The sequence below is a fragment of the Ixodes scapularis genome, unplaced genomic scaffold, assembly GCF_016920785.2.
Source record: "Ixodes scapularis isolate PalLabHiFi unplaced genomic scaffold, ASM1692078v2 PGA_scaffold13__105_contigs__length_92229423, whole genome shotgun sequence".
In the NCBI taxonomy this organism is placed as follows: domain Eukaryota; kingdom Metazoa; phylum Arthropoda; class Arachnida; order Ixodida; family Ixodidae; genus Ixodes; species Ixodes scapularis.
In genome coordinates this window covers 44,603,228-44,624,441 of record NW_024609839.1, presented here as the reverse complement: position 1 = coordinate 44,624,441, position 21,214 = coordinate 44,603,228, and the positions used below count along the sequence as shown (strand labels likewise).

At 44.9% G+C, this 21,214-nt stretch overlaps 1 protein-coding gene across 1 annotated transcript in view; it reads left to right on the top strand.

Moving 5' to 3' along the window:
• The window catches only part of LOC8044113 (serine/threonine-protein phosphatase 6 regulatory ankyrin repeat subunit B), a 72,453-nt gene extending 56,262 nt beyond the window's left edge, over window positions 1–16,191 (top strand). Inside the window, exons 13-29 of the mRNA XM_029970891.4 lie at window positions 36–164; window positions 264–380; window positions 1,090–1,188; window positions 1,833–2,033; window positions 2,509–2,607; window positions 2,678–2,779; window positions 3,067–3,171; window positions 4,425–4,526; window positions 4,633–4,731; window positions 5,367–5,483; window positions 5,622–5,729; window positions 6,811–7,008; window positions 7,291–7,389; window positions 7,590–7,697; window positions 7,790–9,152; window positions 11,528–11,638; window positions 15,223–16,191. Coding sequence (XP_029826751.4) covers window positions 36–164; window positions 264–380; window positions 1,090–1,188; window positions 1,833–2,033; window positions 2,509–2,607; window positions 2,678–2,779; window positions 3,067–3,171; window positions 4,425–4,526; window positions 4,633–4,731; window positions 5,367–5,483; window positions 5,622–5,729; window positions 6,811–7,008; window positions 7,291–7,389; window positions 7,590–7,697; window positions 7,790–9,152; window positions 11,528–11,638; window positions 15,223–15,371 — 3,306 coding nt within the window. The 3' untranslated portion in view covers window positions 15,372–16,191. The remainder of the gene's footprint in view (window positions 1–35; window positions 165–263; window positions 381–1,089; window positions 1,189–1,832; window positions 2,034–2,508; window positions 2,608–2,677; window positions 2,780–3,066; window positions 3,172–4,424; window positions 4,527–4,632; window positions 4,732–5,366; window positions 5,484–5,621; window positions 5,730–6,810; window positions 7,009–7,290; window positions 7,390–7,589; window positions 7,698–7,789; window positions 9,153–11,527; window positions 11,639–15,222) is intronic.
• Window positions 16,192–21,214: the final 5,023 nt, after the last annotated feature.

Below are 21,214 nucleotides of genomic sequence, written 5' to 3'. Positions count from 1 at the left end.
ACACGCGCATGAAACGTTGGCTCGTGTTTGTGCAGGAGGGAGAAAACTCGCTCCACTACGCGGCCACCATCACCGAAAAACAGAAGCACTACCCTACGGAGGACAGGGACATCATGCGTTTCCTGCTCAAACATGGCGGAGACGTCAACGCCGAAACCAGAACGGTAAGAGAACAAACTGTTTGTGTTTTTTTTTTTCTTTATCATAAACAAATAAGAGTTGGTGCAATTAGAAATGCATCGTCTTTTTGTTCTTTCAAATAGACGATGGAAACACCGATACACCACTGCGCACGAACTGGCAATGTGGTCATTCTTCAAGAGATCATCGACACTCTGCCGCCAGCCGCCGTGATGCTCTCTTGCAATCAACAAGCCAGGGTATGATTTCACTTTGCGTTCAACTACAAGGCTTCCCATTCTCTCTGCTGCGCACGTTAAAAAAAGGCGCTCTTCGGTTGCCCTTGGCGAACTGACCACCCAATTTGCGTCTTGGGTCTACCCTAATCGTTGTGACAAAAGAAAAAAAGGCTACATTTTTGTCATTACAGTGACAATAATTTATATCTGTATTGACCCAGAGACCGTGGCACTAGACATATAACCTTTCTTTTTTTGTATTTACTGCCATAACCGTGTTTTACCTCCATTTTTCCTTTCAAAATCACTGCGTCTATTGAGTACAAACTTGCGCTGCGTACAAACCTGGTAGTACACTCCTTTAGTATCGAAGTAATTACCGACGTGCCGCCTCTTTTATGCTGGTTAATTTTTTTTAACCAACTGCAATGATTTCAGTTTGTACATTACTACACCAATCAGCATAGTTTTGTACGGCTTACTTTGATCAGCTGTCTCAGTGATGAAACCCCAAACTATTCTCACCAAAATTAGCAAAGCAACGAACTTCGTAATTGCTAGTTCTTTTTGAATCCAGGGATTAGCGCTGCCATGCATCTTGGAGAAGTATGCCCATTATTCGTTTATAGTGCATGACTGACCAGCTAGTAGAGTAATGCACAATGCCCAACATTGATCATCGGCGGTAATGTTAAAACTCACAATGCGCTCACTTTTCTGCACCTTTCAGAACGGATGGGCTCCTCTTTTGTACGCTTGTGATGCCGGACATGCACGCGCCGCCAGTTTACTCATCCAGAACGGCGCCCGAGTCGACACATTTGACGAGGTAAGCGCCTGAACTATACCGCTTTGTTTCAGCAACCTCTCCGTGGCTTTGTTAGATTCCATGCTACATATATATATATGCTTAAACAATGACATATACCCTACAGCTGCGGAGTCGCATTGAATTTCGCAGTTGTATTCGTCAATTGTATCATTTGAGCGTGCGGAAATGTAACTTAATTGAGGCTAGAATCTTGAGAAGTTACAGTAGAGGTTAAAGCCGAGAAAACTTGTTATTCCGCACAATACGCTAGGCACGTATCAAAAATGGGTTATTCAAGGAATGTATTTATTTATTTCAAAATTATAATACTTTTTGCGATGAACTGAAGCCCCCTCGGAGCTAGTAAGGAACAAATAAAGACTTCAGTATAATTTTCTCCTCGCCATATTACTTAATAACATTACCAATTTGTCTGATTCTCATTTGGCAATACGACATCTTACCGACAAAAGAACACGGAATTCGATGTTAGCAATACTAGATCGTCCCGGATAAAAGGGGGTCATCCTGTCTGTAGATTTCATCAAACGTATAATGTTGGCAAGTCGCAATTCTGAAAAGTGTACATAGCAAAGTGCGCAGCACAGGAGATGTGGTTCCCCTGGGCAACCCCTAACATCTGCTCTACCTTTTGCGCAAAGACCGGCAAGGCGGCACTCCACCTGGCGGCTGAAAAAGGCCACGAGGAGCTGGCCGACATCCTGCTCAACGCCAAGGCCTTCGTCAACGTTCGCTCGCAGAAGGGACTCACACCCCTCCACCTGGCAGCGGAGAAGGGCTACGCCAACCTCGTGATGAAACTCGTCGCGGAACACGGAGCCATCCTCGACGCGCTAAGCCTCGTGAGGACTCGTTGAGTATTAGGCGGGTGTTAAGTATAGATCTTAACTGGATTGCTAAACGCTCAGAGGCGTGAACTTTACTTCCACTGTCTGGAATTCATGAAATATAATAAAGTTTGCGTTCGTGTATGTTGGAATCGCTTGGTCATTTCCTAAGAAAGTATTTTGTGTCGCGCAGGGATGTGCTTTGAAATGTTGACTCTTATAGTATTCAAGTAACGCAACGAATCGCAGGAGGTAAAGTTGTGTCTTGCGTTTCCTAAAAGTAAACTTTTTAAGCGTTGCATTTTTTTTTTTTTTTTGCAATATGCAAAATTTGCAAAACGATGTTAAAGAGCCTCTTAGTTTCAAGATGTTTGGTCTTAGAAAAAGAAAAGGATACTTTCGTGTAAGCTTTTTACAGAACTCGAAAAAACGCAAATAAATGAAACTAACCACGCTCTGTCTTTGAACGACTTGTGGTCTTGCCCTGCAGAGCAAAAAGACGCCACTCCATTTGGCGGCAGGGGAAGGGAGGCTGGAAGTCTGCAAGATACTGCTGGATCTCAAGGCGGATACCAACGCACTCGACGATGTAAGTCCCAATGACAGTGTGACCTCGGCCGACAGACTCGCGAAATAACACGTGTTCCCCTCGTTCACAGCAAGGACAGACACCGATGATGCTGGCCATCGAAAACGACCACTCCGAAGTTGTGAAGCTCTTTCTCAGGGTAAAGCCGGACCTCGCAATGATGTCCAATGCGGTAAGTCGGACTTTTCTTCTTTTGGATGACTGTCTTGCGTGTTCATGATGGATCTGCTGGAAGATTGTCGTGCATGAAGGGAACCTGCTGGAAGCCTTAGTGACAACCGAGGCTTTGCCAAGAAACTTGGTTTCTTCAGTGCTTAACTCCTTCGGGGACTTGGTATCTTCATGCTCAGGATAAGCACATCTAAAACGTCGGTGGTCATTCTGGGGTTTCCAGGACGTCCCTTTTCAAGTTTTTCAACCGGCTTCATATACCTTCTTATCTTTTTTGGACTCATGTAGAAAGGCTTCACGTGTGCACACATCGCTGCGATGAAAGGAAGCACGGCCGTCATCAAGGAGCTTATGAAATTCAACAAGTCCATAGTGACAAGCTCCAGGAACAGGGTAAGAGTCTATGCAAACTAACCTCTCAGTTCATACTCAGATTTTTTGTTTTGTTTTTGTATTTTCCTGTGGCCTCAAAGGGCGAAGTAGAACATCGGTTTTCAGTAAGGAAGAAACTCCTTTTGGTGTCCTTCTGTCCTACCTAAAGCCCCTTTATACTTAAAAATAGCGACATCCTTAGAAGGCCACCTGCTATCTTGGGCCAAACCAGGCGGCGCTAACGTCGACGCGCGGGTGTAAAAAAGCAAAACATAAAGATAAAAGGTGTGCGCGTCAAAGGAGGAGGGAGAAGGAATGCCTATGCTGTCGGAGTGCAGTGCATGCTATGAGCTCACGTCGCCAATCAAATAACGCCGACTGTGCAACGTCACGGCTTTCATCGTCTTTCTTTGAGCACATCCTTCGAGGCTGGTAGACCGTGATAGTGCGCTTTTAGCCTGTCTGTATGTACTTGTGTCTTTCAGCCTTTGACTGCGCTCTGACTCGAGTATAGAAAGCCGTCTGCTATCTTGGGCCAAACCAGGAGGCGCTACAGTAGACGCGCGGGTGTAAAAAAGCAAAACATAAAGAAAAAAAGTTGTGGGCGTCAGAGGGGGAGGGAGAAGATGTCGCTACCTTTTCTTATTCAGGGGCATCAGTCCTACCTGCGAGGGTAAGTCGGGGAAGAACGTGGCAGTGGACGGAAGTAAAGTATTTGTTTGACGCCTCACGCGTAGTTGAGGAACAAAGAGAAAAATTTGTATCATGACAGTTTTTTAAGAAGTACGTTCAAATAAGAGCACATACCTATTAATTCCTTCATAAATGTGGAGCGTCTGAGTAGCTAGCCAAAGTAGAAAAAAAGAAATTCATTGTTCCATTAGGAGTTTTACAGAATATTTCTATACTTAAAGTGCTAGGAGAGAAGCGTAAAAGTAAGAAAATAATCACCCTAGGTTTCTAGTACATCCCAGGTACATCCAACATAGTTTTTGTTGTCTTTTTTCGAGCTGCTATAGTTGCGCCCAGAAGGCACTGACAGCTTACGAACATCAAGGCGCAGGTCATTATGATAGCGCGCGTCAATTTTCTTAGTTCCCGATGGTTCGTATTCGGTAACGCTGTGGTTTCTGAGAAGCCTAAATGGTGATCAGATGATCGGGAACGTTAACACCATCGTTCGTGAGTTGTCAGTGACCAGCTTTAGGAAGACTAGACGCACCTCTTTTCGAAACTGACGGTTAGACGAGAGCGCATTGTCTTGACTCTTCCAGACAACAGATTCGACACCTCTTCACCTTGCATCCGCCGGTGGGCATGCAAACGTAGTCAAGATGTTACTTCAAGCAGGAGCCGATGCCAAAGAAGAGAATGCTGTAAGCGTCCCTACCTCGAAAACGCTGGTGTTGAAATCAACGACTATGTTAATAGTTTCCATGCAATCATCACATTTCATTGATTCTTGTCCATGCAATGCTGTAGGACGGAGACACTGCACTGCACTTGGCAGCAAAGAATGGTCACGTGGCCGTGGCTAGGGTTCTTAGTGCTGTTGTACCCTGGTCCACCACAAGCAAGAAGGTAAGGTACCTTTGGTTGGATTTCCTGTGCGTCCCAAGCATATTACTTGGCAAAAACATATGAAACCAACAAAAAAAAGTATATTTGTGTAATACGAGATACCAGTGAGTATGAATTACGTTCAGCACAGGGCTAAACAGGTTCCTTCTCAGCATTTTTCTTTTCTTAAAATATTCCCAGCAATATAAAGTAAGGAGTTTTAGCCTGTAAGTAATGTCGTCGGGAACAGCTTTCTTAGTTTTCAGTGATAGCCATTGCTTCTCAGAGAACATTTTTTTTAATTCAAGCAATGATATTTGCTTTGCCTTATTTTATATAACTAAAGTTTTGTTCAGCCTCTAGATATTCTGGAGCATGATCGATTACACCTAAACTAATTTAGTACTGATTTGCACCAGCCAAGTCAGAACGCAAAGTTCGCACTACGATGTGACAGAACTTAAAGATCTGTACAACAACTGTTAAGGATATTTTCAGAGTGCGTCGAATTTAGCCTGCTTAGCTGGTTTTTCCAACCACCATGAAAGCAGTCAGAGTAGCCAATTATCACGGAAGGTAGCAGAAGAGCACATAGTCTGATTTCAACTAGCACTGCACGTTAACGAAATGTCATTGTTTGTTTCTTTTATATTTAGACGGGACTGACAGCGCTTCACGTGGCAGCCAAGAACGGTCAGATGGACTTTGTTAGGGAGATGTTGACGGAGGTCCAAGCTGCTCTTGCTAGCGAACCACTCCCAGATGGAGGAGACGTAAGTTTTCAGAAAATTCTATACCTCATGTAAAACAAGATTTTGTCTTTACTTTCTTCATAAACAGGGTGAATTTTTCCCTTCTTCTATACTGATCTGTAAGATCTGGACGTCGTTGTAAGGAGTCATTGCTTTCAGTACGGCATGACCGCGCTCCACATGGCGGCAGCCGCGGGACACGAAGGAGTCGTCCGGATGCTACTCAACAGCTCCGGAATTCAAGCAGACGCCCCCACATTCCAAGAGGTATGTTACCCTTCCTTCACGTTTTCAAGAGTTTCCTCTCTAAATTAATTATAGATTCTTTCGTCAACACGAGTCCCGTTACAAACGGTTCACATAACGAACTTACGCGCTTCCACTCCCGTTTATGCTTATTCCGGAAAAGAAGCAACCAAATCTGACATGCATAACGTTACACCTGATTTAACAAAGCGATTTAAAATAACTTCGACATATTGGGGGATTGCCATATACGTGCTGCAAACGGCTTTAGCTTCGCGGGTTAAACATTTCGCGAACTTCACGCTGTATGGATTTCGGGAATATTTCGCGAGTACAAAATTTCGCGATTTAAAGTGATATGCTGTGCTTGTTATCATGGGCTCATATAATTGCGGGATACATTTTTCACTATATCTTTTAAGTCACGAAATTCGCGAAAATGAGGTCCTCGTGCAAATTAAGTTGTTTACATTATATACTAGGGCGGAGCACTAACGAATTCAGCATTATAAAATGCACGCACGCAAATGTCGGAAGAGCTATAGAGCATACGTGCCTTCCTAAGACTTATTTGTACATTCGTTCCCCATTCCCAAATATTGGCATGTTAAACCTTTATCAGGCAGCTTAGGGCTATGGTTGTTTTTAGTTTCAAGATAGAATCTACTGTTTTCTTTATCGAGTTTTGAAAGGCTTAGAGGCACGCTACCTATCAATGGAAGAAATACAGTGCGATTCCTGATGCAATTCTAGACTGGAATGACCTTCCCGAAGACAGTCACCATTCAGGAACCTATCAGATTCCCAGAAGCAGTGTCAAACACTGTACTTAACACCACTTAACACCACCTCCTCTCTAACGCCTTGTGGTCCTGAGGGTATTGTAAATAAATAAATAAATAAATAAATAAATCCACCAATAACAAGAATGAGAAAACTCGAAAATTCAAATCGGTATAACCAATTATCGTTGTGTCTGGACTAGAAACCGAGCGTTTCTAGTTTAACTGATCGTTATAAGCAGTACATTGTTATATGTGTTATCGTCGTAAGCGCATTGCACTGTTAGTGCTACTCACAGTAATTCTTCTCGTTCTCGTAGGGGATGTACCCGCTGCACTTCGCAGCTCAAGGTGGCCACTTGGCAGTGGCAAGCATCCTGCTGAGCAGGGCGACATCACAGCTGCAGTGCGTCGACAAACTCGGCCGCACGCCGTTGCACGTGGCGTCGGCGAGCGGCAAGAGGGAGATGGTCGGACTCCTTCACAGTCAGGGCGCCGATATCAACGCTGCTGACAATGTAAACCAACCAAACTTTTAAGCCAATGGCGCCGCTAATACGTCGTACAAAAGGCAGTCTGTAGACACTTTCTGAGGTGTGTTTACTTCTTGTATGGCGATTCGGTCACACTGGTCATACAAAAACCGTCTGCACACATGTTCGAAGCATATACATGTATAAAGCAAACATTCTTCGAACATGCTTCAGGCGTGTCTACACCCTCTTTTGTATGATGTACGAGATGCACACCTCATGTACATCCATGCAATTTAATCATGTCTTTGCTTCTCGCATTTTCAGATGGGCTGGACCGCGCTGCATTTTGCGGCGCGCAACGGCTACCTCGGTGTGGTCAAGATTCTCGTCGAGAATGGCGCCTATGCAAAGTCAGTCACTAAGGCAAGAACCTTCCTTAATACTCTTGTTAGTTTCACGAACTGATATGCGGGAAGTGACACTCGTGAGACTGGAGGTGATGCAGATATACAGAACCGCTAAGTAGTGTTATCACTGGGATAGTTAGCACAAGGGAGATCACCCTAGAGCTTCCAGTGAAAAAACGTTATACTCCATTGCTTTGTGAAATCTCATCTATGCAGGACGGGAAGGTCCCATTGTGTCTAGCAGCTGCGGAAGGCCACTATGACATCATCAGCTACTTGCTGAAGAAGGACCATGACACAACAGACCTCATGGATGACAAACACGTAAGCAATTCTGTCCATCCAGAACCATTTGCATGTCCCGTACGGCATGTGTACGTTTAGTGAAACTCCCTTTTCTTGTTTTACGGTTCTAGTTCCTCATCGACCTTATGGTATCGGGCAAGGTCCACCAGAACAGACCAATGGTGGACTTCATCCTAGCCTCCAAAGCCCCGATCGACACGGCAGTCAAGATGGCCCGCAGTTACGAGCTCCTCTCGCTCCGAGAGAAAGAACGGGCCATGGAACTTGAGGAGATGGCCGGCTTCTGCGACAACCTCGCAAACGACCTGCTCTCCATCGCCGCTTCCAACAACAACACAGCCGCCCTACTCCGCGCTCTCGACGCCAGGAACACCCCGTTCCTGGACGTCCTCATCGAGCTCCAGCGGAAGACCGTCGTCGCACATCCGGCGGCTCAGAAGTACCTCACAGAGCTCTGGATGGGCAGCTACACCTGGTCGACCATGAGGGTCGTCATGCTCTTCCTCGGCTTCCTCCTCTGCCCCATCTTATGGGCGGCATCCTCGCTGCTCTGCGGGAACCATTTCTCCAACATCCCCATCGTCAAGTTCATGTCCTACCTGGTTTCGCACATCTTCTTCGTCATCATCCTCAGCATCACAATCATCAATCCGTGGCAGCCACTTTACGTGTCTACGCACCTCGTCCCTCATTGGAACGAGTGGCTGCTCCTTTTCTGGCTCCTCGGGATGTTCATCACCGAGATGAACAACCCGTCCGACCGGGAGGGACTCGGTTACATCAAGACGGTCGTGCTGTTTGTGAGCGCATTCGCCATCACAGTACACGTGGTCGCCATCTTCTTCAAGGAAGAGTACTACCGCCTCATCTGCCTCTACATCCGAAACCAGCTCTTCGCCGTCGCGCTACTCCTGGGCTTCCTAGAGTTCCTAAACTTCCTCACGTTCCACCACCTCTTTGGGCCGTGGGCCGTCATCATCAGGGATCTCATCAAGGACCTGATGCGTTTCCTGGCCATCCTGCTCATCTTCCTCGTCGGCTTCTCGTTGAACATGTGCGCCGTGTACCAGCCGGTGTTCGTGCCACCCAAAGGGGACAACATCACGCTGCCCATCTTCGGCCAGGAGTTCCAGTCGCCCCTCAACACGTTCGAGATGCTCTTCTTCTCGCTCTTCGGGCTCGTGGAGCCGGACTACATGCCACCGCTGCACCTGAGCCCGCCTTTCGCCAAGATCATCGTGAAGGTGGTCTTCGGCGTGTACATGATGGTGACGGTGGTGGTGCTTATCAACCTGCTTATTGCCATGATGTCCGACACGTATCAGCGAATCCAGGCCCAGTCGGACACGGAGTGGAAGTTCGGCCGGGCCAAACTCATTCGCAACATGAAGAGGGCCTCCGCGGCGCCGGCACCCCTCAACTGCATCACTTTTGTGCCGGAGCTCATTATGAACAAGTGCTCCAGAAAGAAGGGTAAGAGTCGCTGCGTCGCTTTTTACTTTCTTTTTTTTTTTTTTTTTTTTCATGAGACGAGTTTGTTAGATGCGGGATCTATTGGAATATACCATATTAGAAAGAACTTGCGTCACCTCGTAGAAGATGGGGTTCGAGCATTCCGAGGATGAAATAATGCGCGGACTAGGATGGAGAGGTAACAGTCACCTTAGAACTAACTGGGTGGCAAAAATGTCAGCCACAACAGAAACAAATTAGACAGTGGAGGAGCCCAATCTAGGTCACTGCAGGTCAGCAGAGCTAGCAGGGTCTTCCTTCCTTGGTCGAGGGAGTGCCTGCAGCGTTCAACTGAGCATGTGCTCACGTATCTTCATACAAGAGTCTGCTGAACCGGAGGTTTCCTATAACGGTCCGTTTGTTTATTTATTTATTTATTTTCAACTTCGCAATGTCTCAATCTACAACTGCAGGACATTTCGAAAGCTTTACTCAAACCTAAACCTGCAGGGCAGAAATACTGATTTTTTATCCGTTCAATAAATGCTTACACCCCAGTCCCACTAGAGCGACAAACAAAAAAAAAAATGATAGCGACGAGCCTCAAACACATGCAGCATGTTCGCGATGATACCTTTGGCAGGCGTTCAGTCGTTTGGTGCTCGTGAAGTAAGCACGAGTTATTGCAAGCCTGCCAAAGATACCCTCGCGTGTGATACTTGGGTTTCAGCATAGCCTCTCTTATTCTGCAAAGCCTGTCAAATCGCGAAAGACTCTGGTTTGAGGCTCGTCGCTGTCGTTTCTGTTTGTCGCTCTAGTGGGACTCGAGCATTATAAAACTATAAACTCAATATGGTTATTTTTGTCCATAATGGTACCAAAAATATTAGCGGGAAATTTGTGTTGCAGTGTTATAAACTCGAACATATTGCCCAGTTTCCTCCAATTCAAAAGAACATCATGGGACCTTTGGAATCGGTGCAGATTCGTGATGGATATGTACATAAAGGCCCAATATCAGCATCTGAGAAGTTCAAAACAAAACTTGCTCATCAAGTCAAGTATAAAGCCACTTGTTGAGTTTCCCGCACATGTCTAGTAAAAAAATACAAAAATACATAGATATATTCACTTTAAAACAAAAAGGGTCTAGGATTTCTCCTAGACCTATGCAATCGATAGTTAAAAATTAATCGCCAAACATTAGTGATGATGATCAAACGGCATGTTTAAAGGGGCACTAAGCTGGATTTTGAGATACTCTTTTTAAGGCGCAAACTCTGTTACGCACACTAAGCATCCTATAAAACACAATCATATGTGGCCTTTTTCGCCCTTAAAAACGCGACACTTCTTTTTCTCTGAGATCTCAGAAAAAGGGGCGTGTCGCAGTGTTTGGTCGGTTTTTTAAGGGCGAAAAAGGCCACACATGACTGTAGTTTTGGGTCTGAGGATGCTTAGGGTACGTAGATTGAGTTCGCACCACAAAAAGACAATCTATGCCCCTTTAACGTTTAGATTTTTTGCAACTGCCATTGTGTGAAGAAAAAAAAACAAACTAACGTGTGTTTCATAGGCTACGAATGACAAAAGATAATTCTAACCCGTATTTAGCGAAACTACAAAAATTGTTGCATTACTCGTTTAAAATGCTGGGTATGCCCTTTGAGCCATCTGCAGTTTTTACTTCCGATTCGGGGATGGTTATGGGTCTATCTCTAATGATGGTGTAGTAAGCTAAGTGTATTTGCATATAAAACCACGTTCGGCATCTTAAACAAACAAAAAAAATTAAAGAAGACTTTTTTTTTTTTTTTCAAGTGAAGCATATATTACTTTAAAGCACCAAAAAACAACCGTAAAAAGCCGCGGAAGCGCCCACTTTGTCCAAGCGCCCACTACTAACATTTGACAAACTTCCGGACTCTGCAAATTATAAGTTAGGCGCCCCGATTTGATCAGACAAGCGCTCACGCCTGGATTAACCCAGTTTTCAGTGAAGCTGGGGTGGGCCCGCTCCCCCTGGTATTTTACGGTGGGTACGACGGTGCCATGCGAGGTACTAGTACTTCAAAAATGAGCTCCTGGAGTGGTTTGAAACTGACGGTTCGAAGAAAACAACCCGAAGAAGGTGAGAACGGCAGGAAGGAACTTCAGTTGCCCCGCCTCTAGCGCGAGCTTCCTACCTTCGACAACGCTTGGGCGTCTCGTGCGCTTCGAGTGCGTGCGTGCAGCCAAAGCACGACGGAAGGCGCGGAGCACGTGCCAGAGGCCTGGCGTTCGAAAAACACGCATTGTCGTTCTCATTCTGTGAGCGACTACCGTATCGTGAGAGGTATCGGTGTCCTGTGTGGGCCGACGTTAATGAACAAGTGAACCGGTCGCTCGTTTTGCAGCAAAGGGAGGGAGCAGTCTATCGACCCTCAAGGACATGGGCTCGGGACAGACTCAGAGCAGGACCAACTCTGCAGCTGGTGCAAGAGCTGGAAGGAGGATCATGCCTCTGGGTAAGCAAACATCGTCGAGCACAGAATGCCTCGGGTGGAACATCAAGTGGAACAAAAACTGTGCAAGTCCCAAGGGGTTTCATTCATTGGTAGCCGTGTATGGTTTCTCTTTGGTATCAGAATTTTCTACCTCGTAAAAGTTCAGGAGCTAGTCTGTGCTTTCAGCATACATCCTCCAAAAAACAACCCTAAACAAAAAGGAAGAAAATTCTTTAGCATAGTTAGTGTCGAGATTTAACAAACTAGCAGCGCCAGCAAAAAGCTACATAATTGAGGTGCTCACCGAGCAACCACTACCATTAGATTTACGATTACGGATTTCTGGGGAAGCAGCTACTTCATGAACACAAAATCGCCTATTCCTGGAAATTAGTATGGCATCCAGTGAAAATTCCTACAGCCATTGCATTCCTGAATCAAAAAATGTGCCCCATGGTCTCAAATTCATTTGAACTACACTGCACCATGACTTGAACATAAACTATCTGGTCTGCTCTAAGCGATTCCAGTCCAATGAAAAGCCTCGTAAAAAAGTTTGAGAGAACAGAGCCAAGAAGGTTAATAAAAATCTGCAATTTACATTTCATGTCAGCTTATTGCTGCCAAGTGCAAGCATTATAAACCTGGAAAGATGCATGCCATGGGATGCATGTCATGTCATGTGATGGATGCGTACAAGGTCTTGACTGAGCATGGACATCTCGCTGAACCCATCGCCAAATTGGGTGGCAGCTTGCATTAACGACGACAAGATAGGCACCCTGCTGACGTTAACAGTTTCTTTCGCATTTTAAGATGCAATGAACGGTACCAAAGAACACGCATTCTGTATGTTTACGATTCCAGTGGTGTGATAGGTTCTAGTCATTTTGGAGCAGCTGTTGGAGCAGCCAAAAGTTCATTTTGGAGAAGCAAAAACAGCTTTTAGAGCATAACCGCACACTTCATTTTCATTTATATCACTGCAAATGTGAGGAGAAGAGACGGCAAATATTAGGAGAGCAAACACTAGCTGTTTAGTGGTTGTGGAAGCACCAGAAACGGTAACAAGACGACTGGTGATGAAGGCAGCGCAAACTACCTTGAATGATTATTTTAGGTGCAAAATCCCGCTAAAAAAAAAAAGAAAAAAAGTTAAAATACAATCATTTTCAGCACCTGTATTTATGTGCCCTTCAAGTTCTAGGGGGTGGGCGGGGGGAGGGGTGACAAAACTGAAATTCTTAATTCAAAAAAAAAAAAGCATAAAAAATAAACCTACAATAGAGTGCATATACCTCCTTGCACCACGTCTCGCTCCGGAGGAGTACCTTTCCCCTTAGCACGCGGGTGCGCTGCGGCGAAGCAAGACACGCAACATCGCGACACCTATCACTCTAAAAAAAAAAACGTGCGTCTGCTTTCCTGCACAACACTCGGAGAGCCAATCGCCGCAATTTACAGAGGCAGCTCAGCAAATGACGATGCCGAAACATCTGTTTAGACCAAAAAACGCAGTCTGAGCTGTGACATTAAGCAATGGAAAACGTCACGCTTGCATTGCTTAATGTCACAACTCAGACTTCTTCTTCTTCTTCTAAGCGTTGTGAAAGATGGTGGGGGGGGGGGGGGGGGGGGAGGAGAGGGCCAATAGTGGTTGCGCACCGGGCGCTTGGTCACTGGCTCTCGGGGGGAGGGGGGTGTGGGGAGAAAGGTTGGGGGTGGAGGGGGGAGATAGAAATAGATTTGTAGAAGGGGAGGGGGGGCGGGCATGTCGGAGTACGCGCGAGGGGGATTAATTTAGTTGCATCGAATACCGGGTGGCCGGGGATGGGGGGGCGGGGGGAGTTGGGGGTCCAGCGCTGGAGGCTGGCACGGCGCGGTGTCCGGCGATCAAGCAATCGTCCGGGGCGACCACGTCGTGTGGTGGGAGGTCCCACTCTAGTCCACCCGCGCCGGAGTCCGGGCGCGTTCGTCGAGCACGCGGCAGGTGCGCGCCAAAGCGAGCGTCCAGGGCACGACTGAGCACAGCCGTCAGGGCCCCGCTCCGCAGTCGGCGGGCGCCCGGAGGAAGTTCAGAGGGACCACAGGAGCCCGGTTTCTTCCAGAAAGGTCAGTAGGGCCCTGAGCGCGCGGTCTTTGCCGCGCCGGTCGCCCCTGCGTTTTTTGGTCTAAACATATGTTTCGGCATCGTCATTCGTTGAGCTGCCTCCGTAAGTTGCGGTGCTTGGCTCTCCGAGTGCCGTGCGGGAAAGCAGACGCACGTGCTTTTTTTAGAGTGTAAATTGTTGCTTCACTGCATTACACCAGTATGCGGTGAGAAGCGCACTCAACAAAGCTGACTAACCCACCAGAACAGACCGCGAGACTAGTTGAGAAACTTCTAAGTACTGTCCGTGCTTGGTGCGAGACCAAATCGAATAGTATGTTATTTGAGGCGATTATCGAAAGTCCCGAAAACCCGCACGAGCCTACCCTAACGATCCGGCCTGGTAGCGAGGCCTGCAGCTGTTATATTTTCAGTATTATTTAATTGAACTTAAGTTCTGGCGCAATGTTGGCGCAAATTCCTCACATTTTGGTCAAGTGTAGCAAGTGTAGCATAATAAGCACTTTGGCGCAGTTTGGCGCAAATGGCGCAGCAATCACATCACTGCGATTCACACGCAGTATTGAGTCCTGTTTAGCCCGCATTCTTAGCATCTGTTCAAGTGTCGATTGCCGTTGTTTAATGGGTGTTCGCTGACGACGTACATCACTTCGCTGTGGGTGGGTGTTCTCTCAGAACTCTGTGTAAATAAGCTGCAACTGCACAACAGTTTAGCCGAGGTGTTTCGTCTCTAACCTTTCGATCTCGAGAAACCGTTCCCTGTTCCGGCACGGGTGTAATAAACCAGTGTAGAAGCCTGCAGACCTTGCAAGCATTCATGCATGGTTTACTGTATTTGGCTCATAGTTATGCATCAACCCGTGAATAGTGCTAAACCTGTGAAACCCTTTACTTGGGGGCAAAGATGGCCGAGGACGTTTGGGAGCTTCGGGAACTCACGACTGTACTCTGGGTAGCTTCTGGGTTCTTTGGAGCCCAGTTTGAGAAACCATGAAGCTGTAATGCTGAGCTTGGGAGCCAATACTGGTAGTGCATTATTGCTGTACTACAAGCGGCAACAAAAAAAAAATGAATATGGATATACCAGTTGCTTCTGCAAAGACGTTCAAAAATTTCCACAAACGGGATGGTTGACAAGAAACGCAGAGGATATTCCAGTCATCTGCGTTTTTGCATTGCCAGCCTTCCGCCGACGTGCAGCGGCACTCCCCACGTGCTTCAAGTCCTCCCAAAATTGACCAATTTGTGGGCTGTTCATGACGCTCAACAAACTTCTAATTGAAACCATTTCGGGTAGTCATTTTGCAAATTAGTGTTATTTTGCAATCCCCAACATCCAATGTGGCTGGCAATTTGTTCCCAAAAAGATTTTTTTTTTTTTTTTTCAATTCTGACGTTCGTAAGAAAGGTTTTTGCAGAAAAAGCCTGTGTGGATTTGTGGGAAAATGGTTATCACTAGGACAGATGTAAGCCTAACCGTGTCTTGATTTTCCAGAGGAGATGATGCAAGGCATGAACAAGCTCACCAATGTTGTCGACTGGCCTTCTATCTCAAACAAGTATCTGGAGAACTTCGAAGTTCGCAGGGCTTCCCTCTCCATCGTCGAGACTCTCACCAAGACCAAAGAAAAGAAGAAGGAGTAGAGACTAAAACCATGCTCAAGCCACAAGCTCGAAGTGATGGCCCTCTTAAAAAACGTGCAGACTCGTGAAACTCAACAGCAGTCACTTGAGCACTTACTCAGAGATGGCCCCAAGGTTTAACATTAAGGCAGTGGCCCATCATGAACTTGGAAGTTCATTGGTTAAACTGTCGAGCCATCCACCTTTTTAAAGAGGGTTCAAATATGAAGCATGAATCTATGGTGTGCAATATTGAGTCCTAAGATCTGCTCCTGGCCCCATAGAGAGTTTCATCCATGCTATGTTCAAGGCAGTGCCTCATCGTAAACCTTGAAGTTCATGTGGTAAACTGTCGCATCACTTACCTATTTAGGAGGGATTCACATCAGAAGTATATGAATTTATGGAAAGCAGTGATGGGTCCCAAGGTCTGCTCATGACATCATACACAGTCCCATCTATGCTATGTCACACAGTAAGCTTTCAGACCTTCCAAATGAAATGCTTATTCATAGCGATATCTACGACGCAGTAAAGGTTCCAGACTGAAGTGTACTGCAACCAGAAAACTTGATCGAGGAGAGGCTTATGAAAGTGCGAGGTAGTCCCAAGTTTTGTGAGCGTTCAGCCTCGAGGTGAACAGGGGTCGAAGTCTGCTCGGCACACTGCTGCCAGATGTTAGTGATAGGCACATTCGCTACCTCCCCTAAAAGGGAGAGACCGCAACAGTCACCAGACTTTTCAAATCCACTTCTCGCTTCGAAACTAGCATGTTCAACTCGCATACTGTACATAAGTAGTTGAGCCGCAAAATAATGAAACAAAAACTTCTGTCTGTACATACGAGCAAACAGCTATGAAACTACCTTCTTTGGCACCTAACCTGTACATAATCTACTGTTAACTCCCACCAAAAACTTATTTTCTTCACTTTGTGAACAGAGATACAGAAGGTTGTCATGTTTGTACAGCGGGGCAAATAGGCTACATTAAAATCGCTTTCCACCTCCACCACCTTGTCAATACCTGGGAAGGGGGGGGGGGGGGGGGGGGGGAGATCCAGTTTTGAAGCGAGTGCTCTTCATGCTCCAAGACTTCTTGGAGCATGAAGTGCTTCACATTGGTTGTTGCTAGAAAAAAATTTTGTGACCAGTTGCTTCAAGCCATCATGATGCTGGCTGGATAGAACAGTCAAAGAGCCTATGAGGGTAATTCTCAGAATATAACTTTCTAGATTAGAAAAGATAATGTGTTTTTTGCTTTTATACAAGAAATCTGGAAGAACTGAGTAGCATTCTTTCTCTCAATCTAGCTTGGGAAAGGGGACCCCACGTGGGTCACAAAGTACCGTGCAGGGGTGGAAGCAAGCTTCAGCCTTTTGTAGCAGGTCTGGGAGCAGCAAATATGCCCCTTTGGAGCAGCTTTGGAGCAGCAAGAGTTCTGCTTTGGAGCAGCTCAGGAGCCACAAAAGTCGAGTTTCGTAGCGGTATATAAGTCAATTTTGGAGCTGGTCACCCAGGTCAAACTTGGGGATATAAGTGCAGAGGTGTTTTTATTAAATAGAAAAAAATATAATGAAAAAGCATCTTCATAAGACGTTTCAGAACCATTTCCCTTATACTCTTTTCTTAAATATAATTCAGCCCAGAGCATAAAAAGCAAACTGTGTCATTGCAATTTATCTGAATGGCAGCTATTCAGAACCGCCCTGGTAGTAGCGGGTTGGTTCCTCTTATGGATTTACAATAAAAACCATAGTCAACAAAAGAAGCACAACTAAAGCCTCATAAAAAAAAAAACATTGCACCTATTTAACAACCCAAATCACAAGTTTCATAAGTTGAAAACAAAACTACTTCAAGATGCAATAGTATACAGTAAAACCTCGTTATAACAAAGTTCAAGGAGCGGTCGTAATTATTTCGTTATAACCATTAGTTTGTTATAGCCAATGTCCATTTCTTCCCAATATTAGCAAGCAAGGGGAATTATGATTGCTTTGTTATATCCATTAGTTGTTGCATCCCATTTTGTTATAACAAGGTTTTACTGTAGTATGAAATGAAGACCATTACTTACTGACTAGTTTTCATTGTTAGAAAATACAAATGTTTCAAGTCCACGGTTAGAAAAAATAAATGTACTCCAATAGTGAAGTTAACAGAGCCATTCTATCTGATAAAACTATAAATGCAAAATATTCTAAAGTTTATGATATCATCATTGCTCACACATATGTGCTTAAGCCCTTAATAAAACAAGCATGACTAAATAGAATTTTAAAAAAAAAATTGTTTAGAAAAATATGATGAGGGTGCAGGTGAGCAGTGTAAGTTTACCATTTTGTTAACACTTTTGGTTGTCTTAAGATTTTCTCACCCAGTCTCAGGCGTTTTAACAAAACTTTAAAAAAAGTGGCTGATAAAACTATGAAGTAAGATTGTAAAATGGAAGGATTTTCTCACGAGCCAATTGCTTGGATGTGTTCTAGCACAACGGTTTAGAGTTTACGTCGCTCAGCAGGACATACCCACTGTTCTCCTTGTCCTCCCATCGGCTTGTTGTTAGTGTGCCAGCGCATGCATTCACCACATACATCATTTACAAGACAGTTTACAGATGAGGCAACCAATTATCTCTTCTATTGTTATGTTTAAGACTCAAATGTGGAGCACGGAAACAATCTTAACAAACATAAACACAAAAAAAAAATTATGCCAAATGTTTGTTTAACTCTGCTCAATTCCAAAAATTTTGGGCTTATTTGCGATTCCATTTCCCAAAGCACTACTAAACAGCTCTACGTCTTCGGATTCGCGAAATGTGGAATATTATTTGTGTAATCTTAATTTAAACATCAACAGATACCGAAACCGAAACTTTGGAGCCTTAAAAGTTCAGCTTTGGAGCAGCTCAGGAGCAACAAAATCGAGTTTCGTAGCAGTAAAAGCAAATCTTGGAGCTGGTAACCTGAATCAAACTCTGTGCTATAAGCACAGATGTGTTTTTCGAAATACAAATAGAAATGTATATAAAAAAGCATCTCCATGTGACGTTCCAGAACCATTTCCAAACGGGACCTTTCCTTAAATATATTCCAGCCCACAGCAAAAAAAAAAAAAAAAATATTTGAATGGCTGTTATTGAGAACTGTCCTGGTGGTAGCGGGTTGGTTCCTCTCATGGATTTAGAATAATAGACATAGGCAACTAAAGAAAAACTTAAGCCTCATGAAAACAAAACATTTTCACTATTTAACAAGCTAAATCACACGTTCCATAACTTTAAAACAAAACCATTTCGAGCTGCAATAGTATGGTATGAAATAAAGTCCAATACTGACTACAGTTTATAATTAGGAAATACAAATGTTTCAAGTCCCTGTTTAGCAAACAAAAGTATTCCAATACTCAACAGAGTACAAATCTACTCTGTCTGATAGAAGTACAAATGCAAAATATTGAAAACTTCATACCACCTATACAATTCCTGCTTCTACATACGCACTTAATTAACCTTTACTGAAACTGGCATAACTGACTAAAAAGAAACAAGAAAGCTTGTTTAGGAGTTTAATAAAAGAAAATGTGACTGACAAAACTAGCGAGTAAGACCATAAAACGGAAGGTTTTCCTTAAGTTAATGCAGAGCGCAAGTTTGTCTGCTTCTAGCACAGGGGTTGCGTGACGTCAGAACGCCAACCTCTTATTGGCTGATTAAAAAAAAAAGATATATAGTGGGTATACCTCAAAGGCATTTTGCATTGGGGTCTACCCACTATCATTTCAATCAAAACCCAATCAGAGCTGGCGTCGTTCTGAAGTCACCGCATCTCCTGCGCAAGAAGCAGACGACTTGCTCTCCGCATTGCTTGGATGCGTTCTAGCCCAACGGTTTAGAATATGCTTCGCTTAGCAGGACATTCCCACTGTTCTCCTCGTCCTCCCGCCGGCTTGCTGTTTGGGTGCCAGCAGGTATATTCGCCACATACTTCATTTACAAGAAACTTCACAGAAGATTCAGTCAACTAATTATCGCTTTTATATGTTAGATTACAACACGAATGAGGAACGTTGAAGCAGTCTCAGCAAAAGAACTCACCCCAAACATGCAAAATAAATATATATTATGCCAAATGTTTAATTTGATAGAGTAGTTATTGGTTTCCCCAGAAATTAGATGATAGGTGAACAAATGCCAGCAAGCTTTTATGTGCATTTATATACCATAAGGTCCTGAAAGAATGCCCACCCAAAATGAAAAGCTAAATGGTGTGTGTGTGTGTGCGTGCGTGCACGTGTGTGTGTGGTGGGTGGAGGGGGGGGGGGGGGGCACTACAAGCTAAGTGAAACAAGAACTCTTCAACTTCAAAGTTTCCTAACTTTTCCTTCACCACAGTCTCGCGTTTCAAAGATGATTAACTATCACCAGCTCACCTGAGCACTCACTGTCTTTTCATTAATGATACATATCGCAGACACGGCGAACTCGCGTGTCCAGTAAGTCATGTGGGAATTTTCCATGAACTCTCCTGTCACGGGTACGGCAGCAGAACGCAGACGCAGCGCATTCGTGCTTCACGTGCGACATAGACGCAAGAACCCGGCCGCTAGAAACTTGGGTGTCACGGGAACCAATATCACGCGCGAAAATCAGACAAAACAAAATACGGGAACGAGTTAGGTATTTGCATGTCACGGAAAGGGATACCTTGCATAGTGTGGATGCTGCAAATTTGTGTGTCGCGGTGCAATAAGCATGAGAGAACCCGCAGCGAGCACGCTTGTCGCGTACCAATACCGCAAATCACACAGTAAATGTAATTTAAAAAAAAAAAAAAAACGAGATATGTGATTTTTTGGGGGCGGTCGTTTGTACGGGCCATGTGTGGTATTTTGAATACACGCGGTCATCCTCAATGCCACTGTGCAAAAAAAAAAAAAAAGAGAAAGATTAAGTAAATGACGAAACAATGCATCGAGAGTTCTGATGAGTACTCTGACAAAAGCGACCTGTGCATGTGCCATTTTCAGAGATCAGACTTGCACGCCGTTGACGTGACCACATTGGTAGGTTTCATAACGATGGGGCCTTTTAGCAAACCGTCGCCGTTTTCCGCGTGCCGCACTACCGGAGCCTTTGAAGCATGCTTTTAAGTGCACGCCCCGAACTCGAACGCGCGCTTAAAAGCATGCTTCAAAGGCTCCGGTAGTGCGCGGTACGCGGAGCACGGTAACAGTTTGCTAAAAGTCTCTATTGGTTCAGAATTACCTTAACGAACACAACACGGTAAACCACTGTGGCCACTAACGAAAAATACTCCAAAAAATATAGCCATAAAAAAAAAACTTGTTCGGCTAGTTTTGGCGCAACGTGGGCGCTTGGGAGCAGGATGGCACAGCAAAGGTGGATTGGCGCACAATGGCGCAATTGGCGCAGCGCTTCCACCCCTGAAATAGGCACTTGGCACCAGTTTTCGTCAAACAAGAGTGACCTGTTTTAGACATAACACAAGCTTAAAACAAAAGAAATTTCCTAGTTTTGGCACATCTGCACTTGGGAGCAGGATGGCTCAGCGAAAGTGGATTGGCGCACAATGGCGCAGTGCTTCCACTGACCGTGGCCAAAACAAGCATGTTGTTAATGTACATCAGTCGATAAGCGTATGGAGCCCAAATTGATCTTACCGTAGTCTATCAAAATAGGACACAACAAAAGGCTGATGTGGTATCTACATGGATGCAGCAAAAGAGTAAGTTTACACTTTCCCCAACTGCACACAATGTGCAACCCACATAGGCTGATGCGAGACCCACGAGCCAAAATAAAGCCTAACTAAGCCCATGTGCAATTCATGTAAGGCC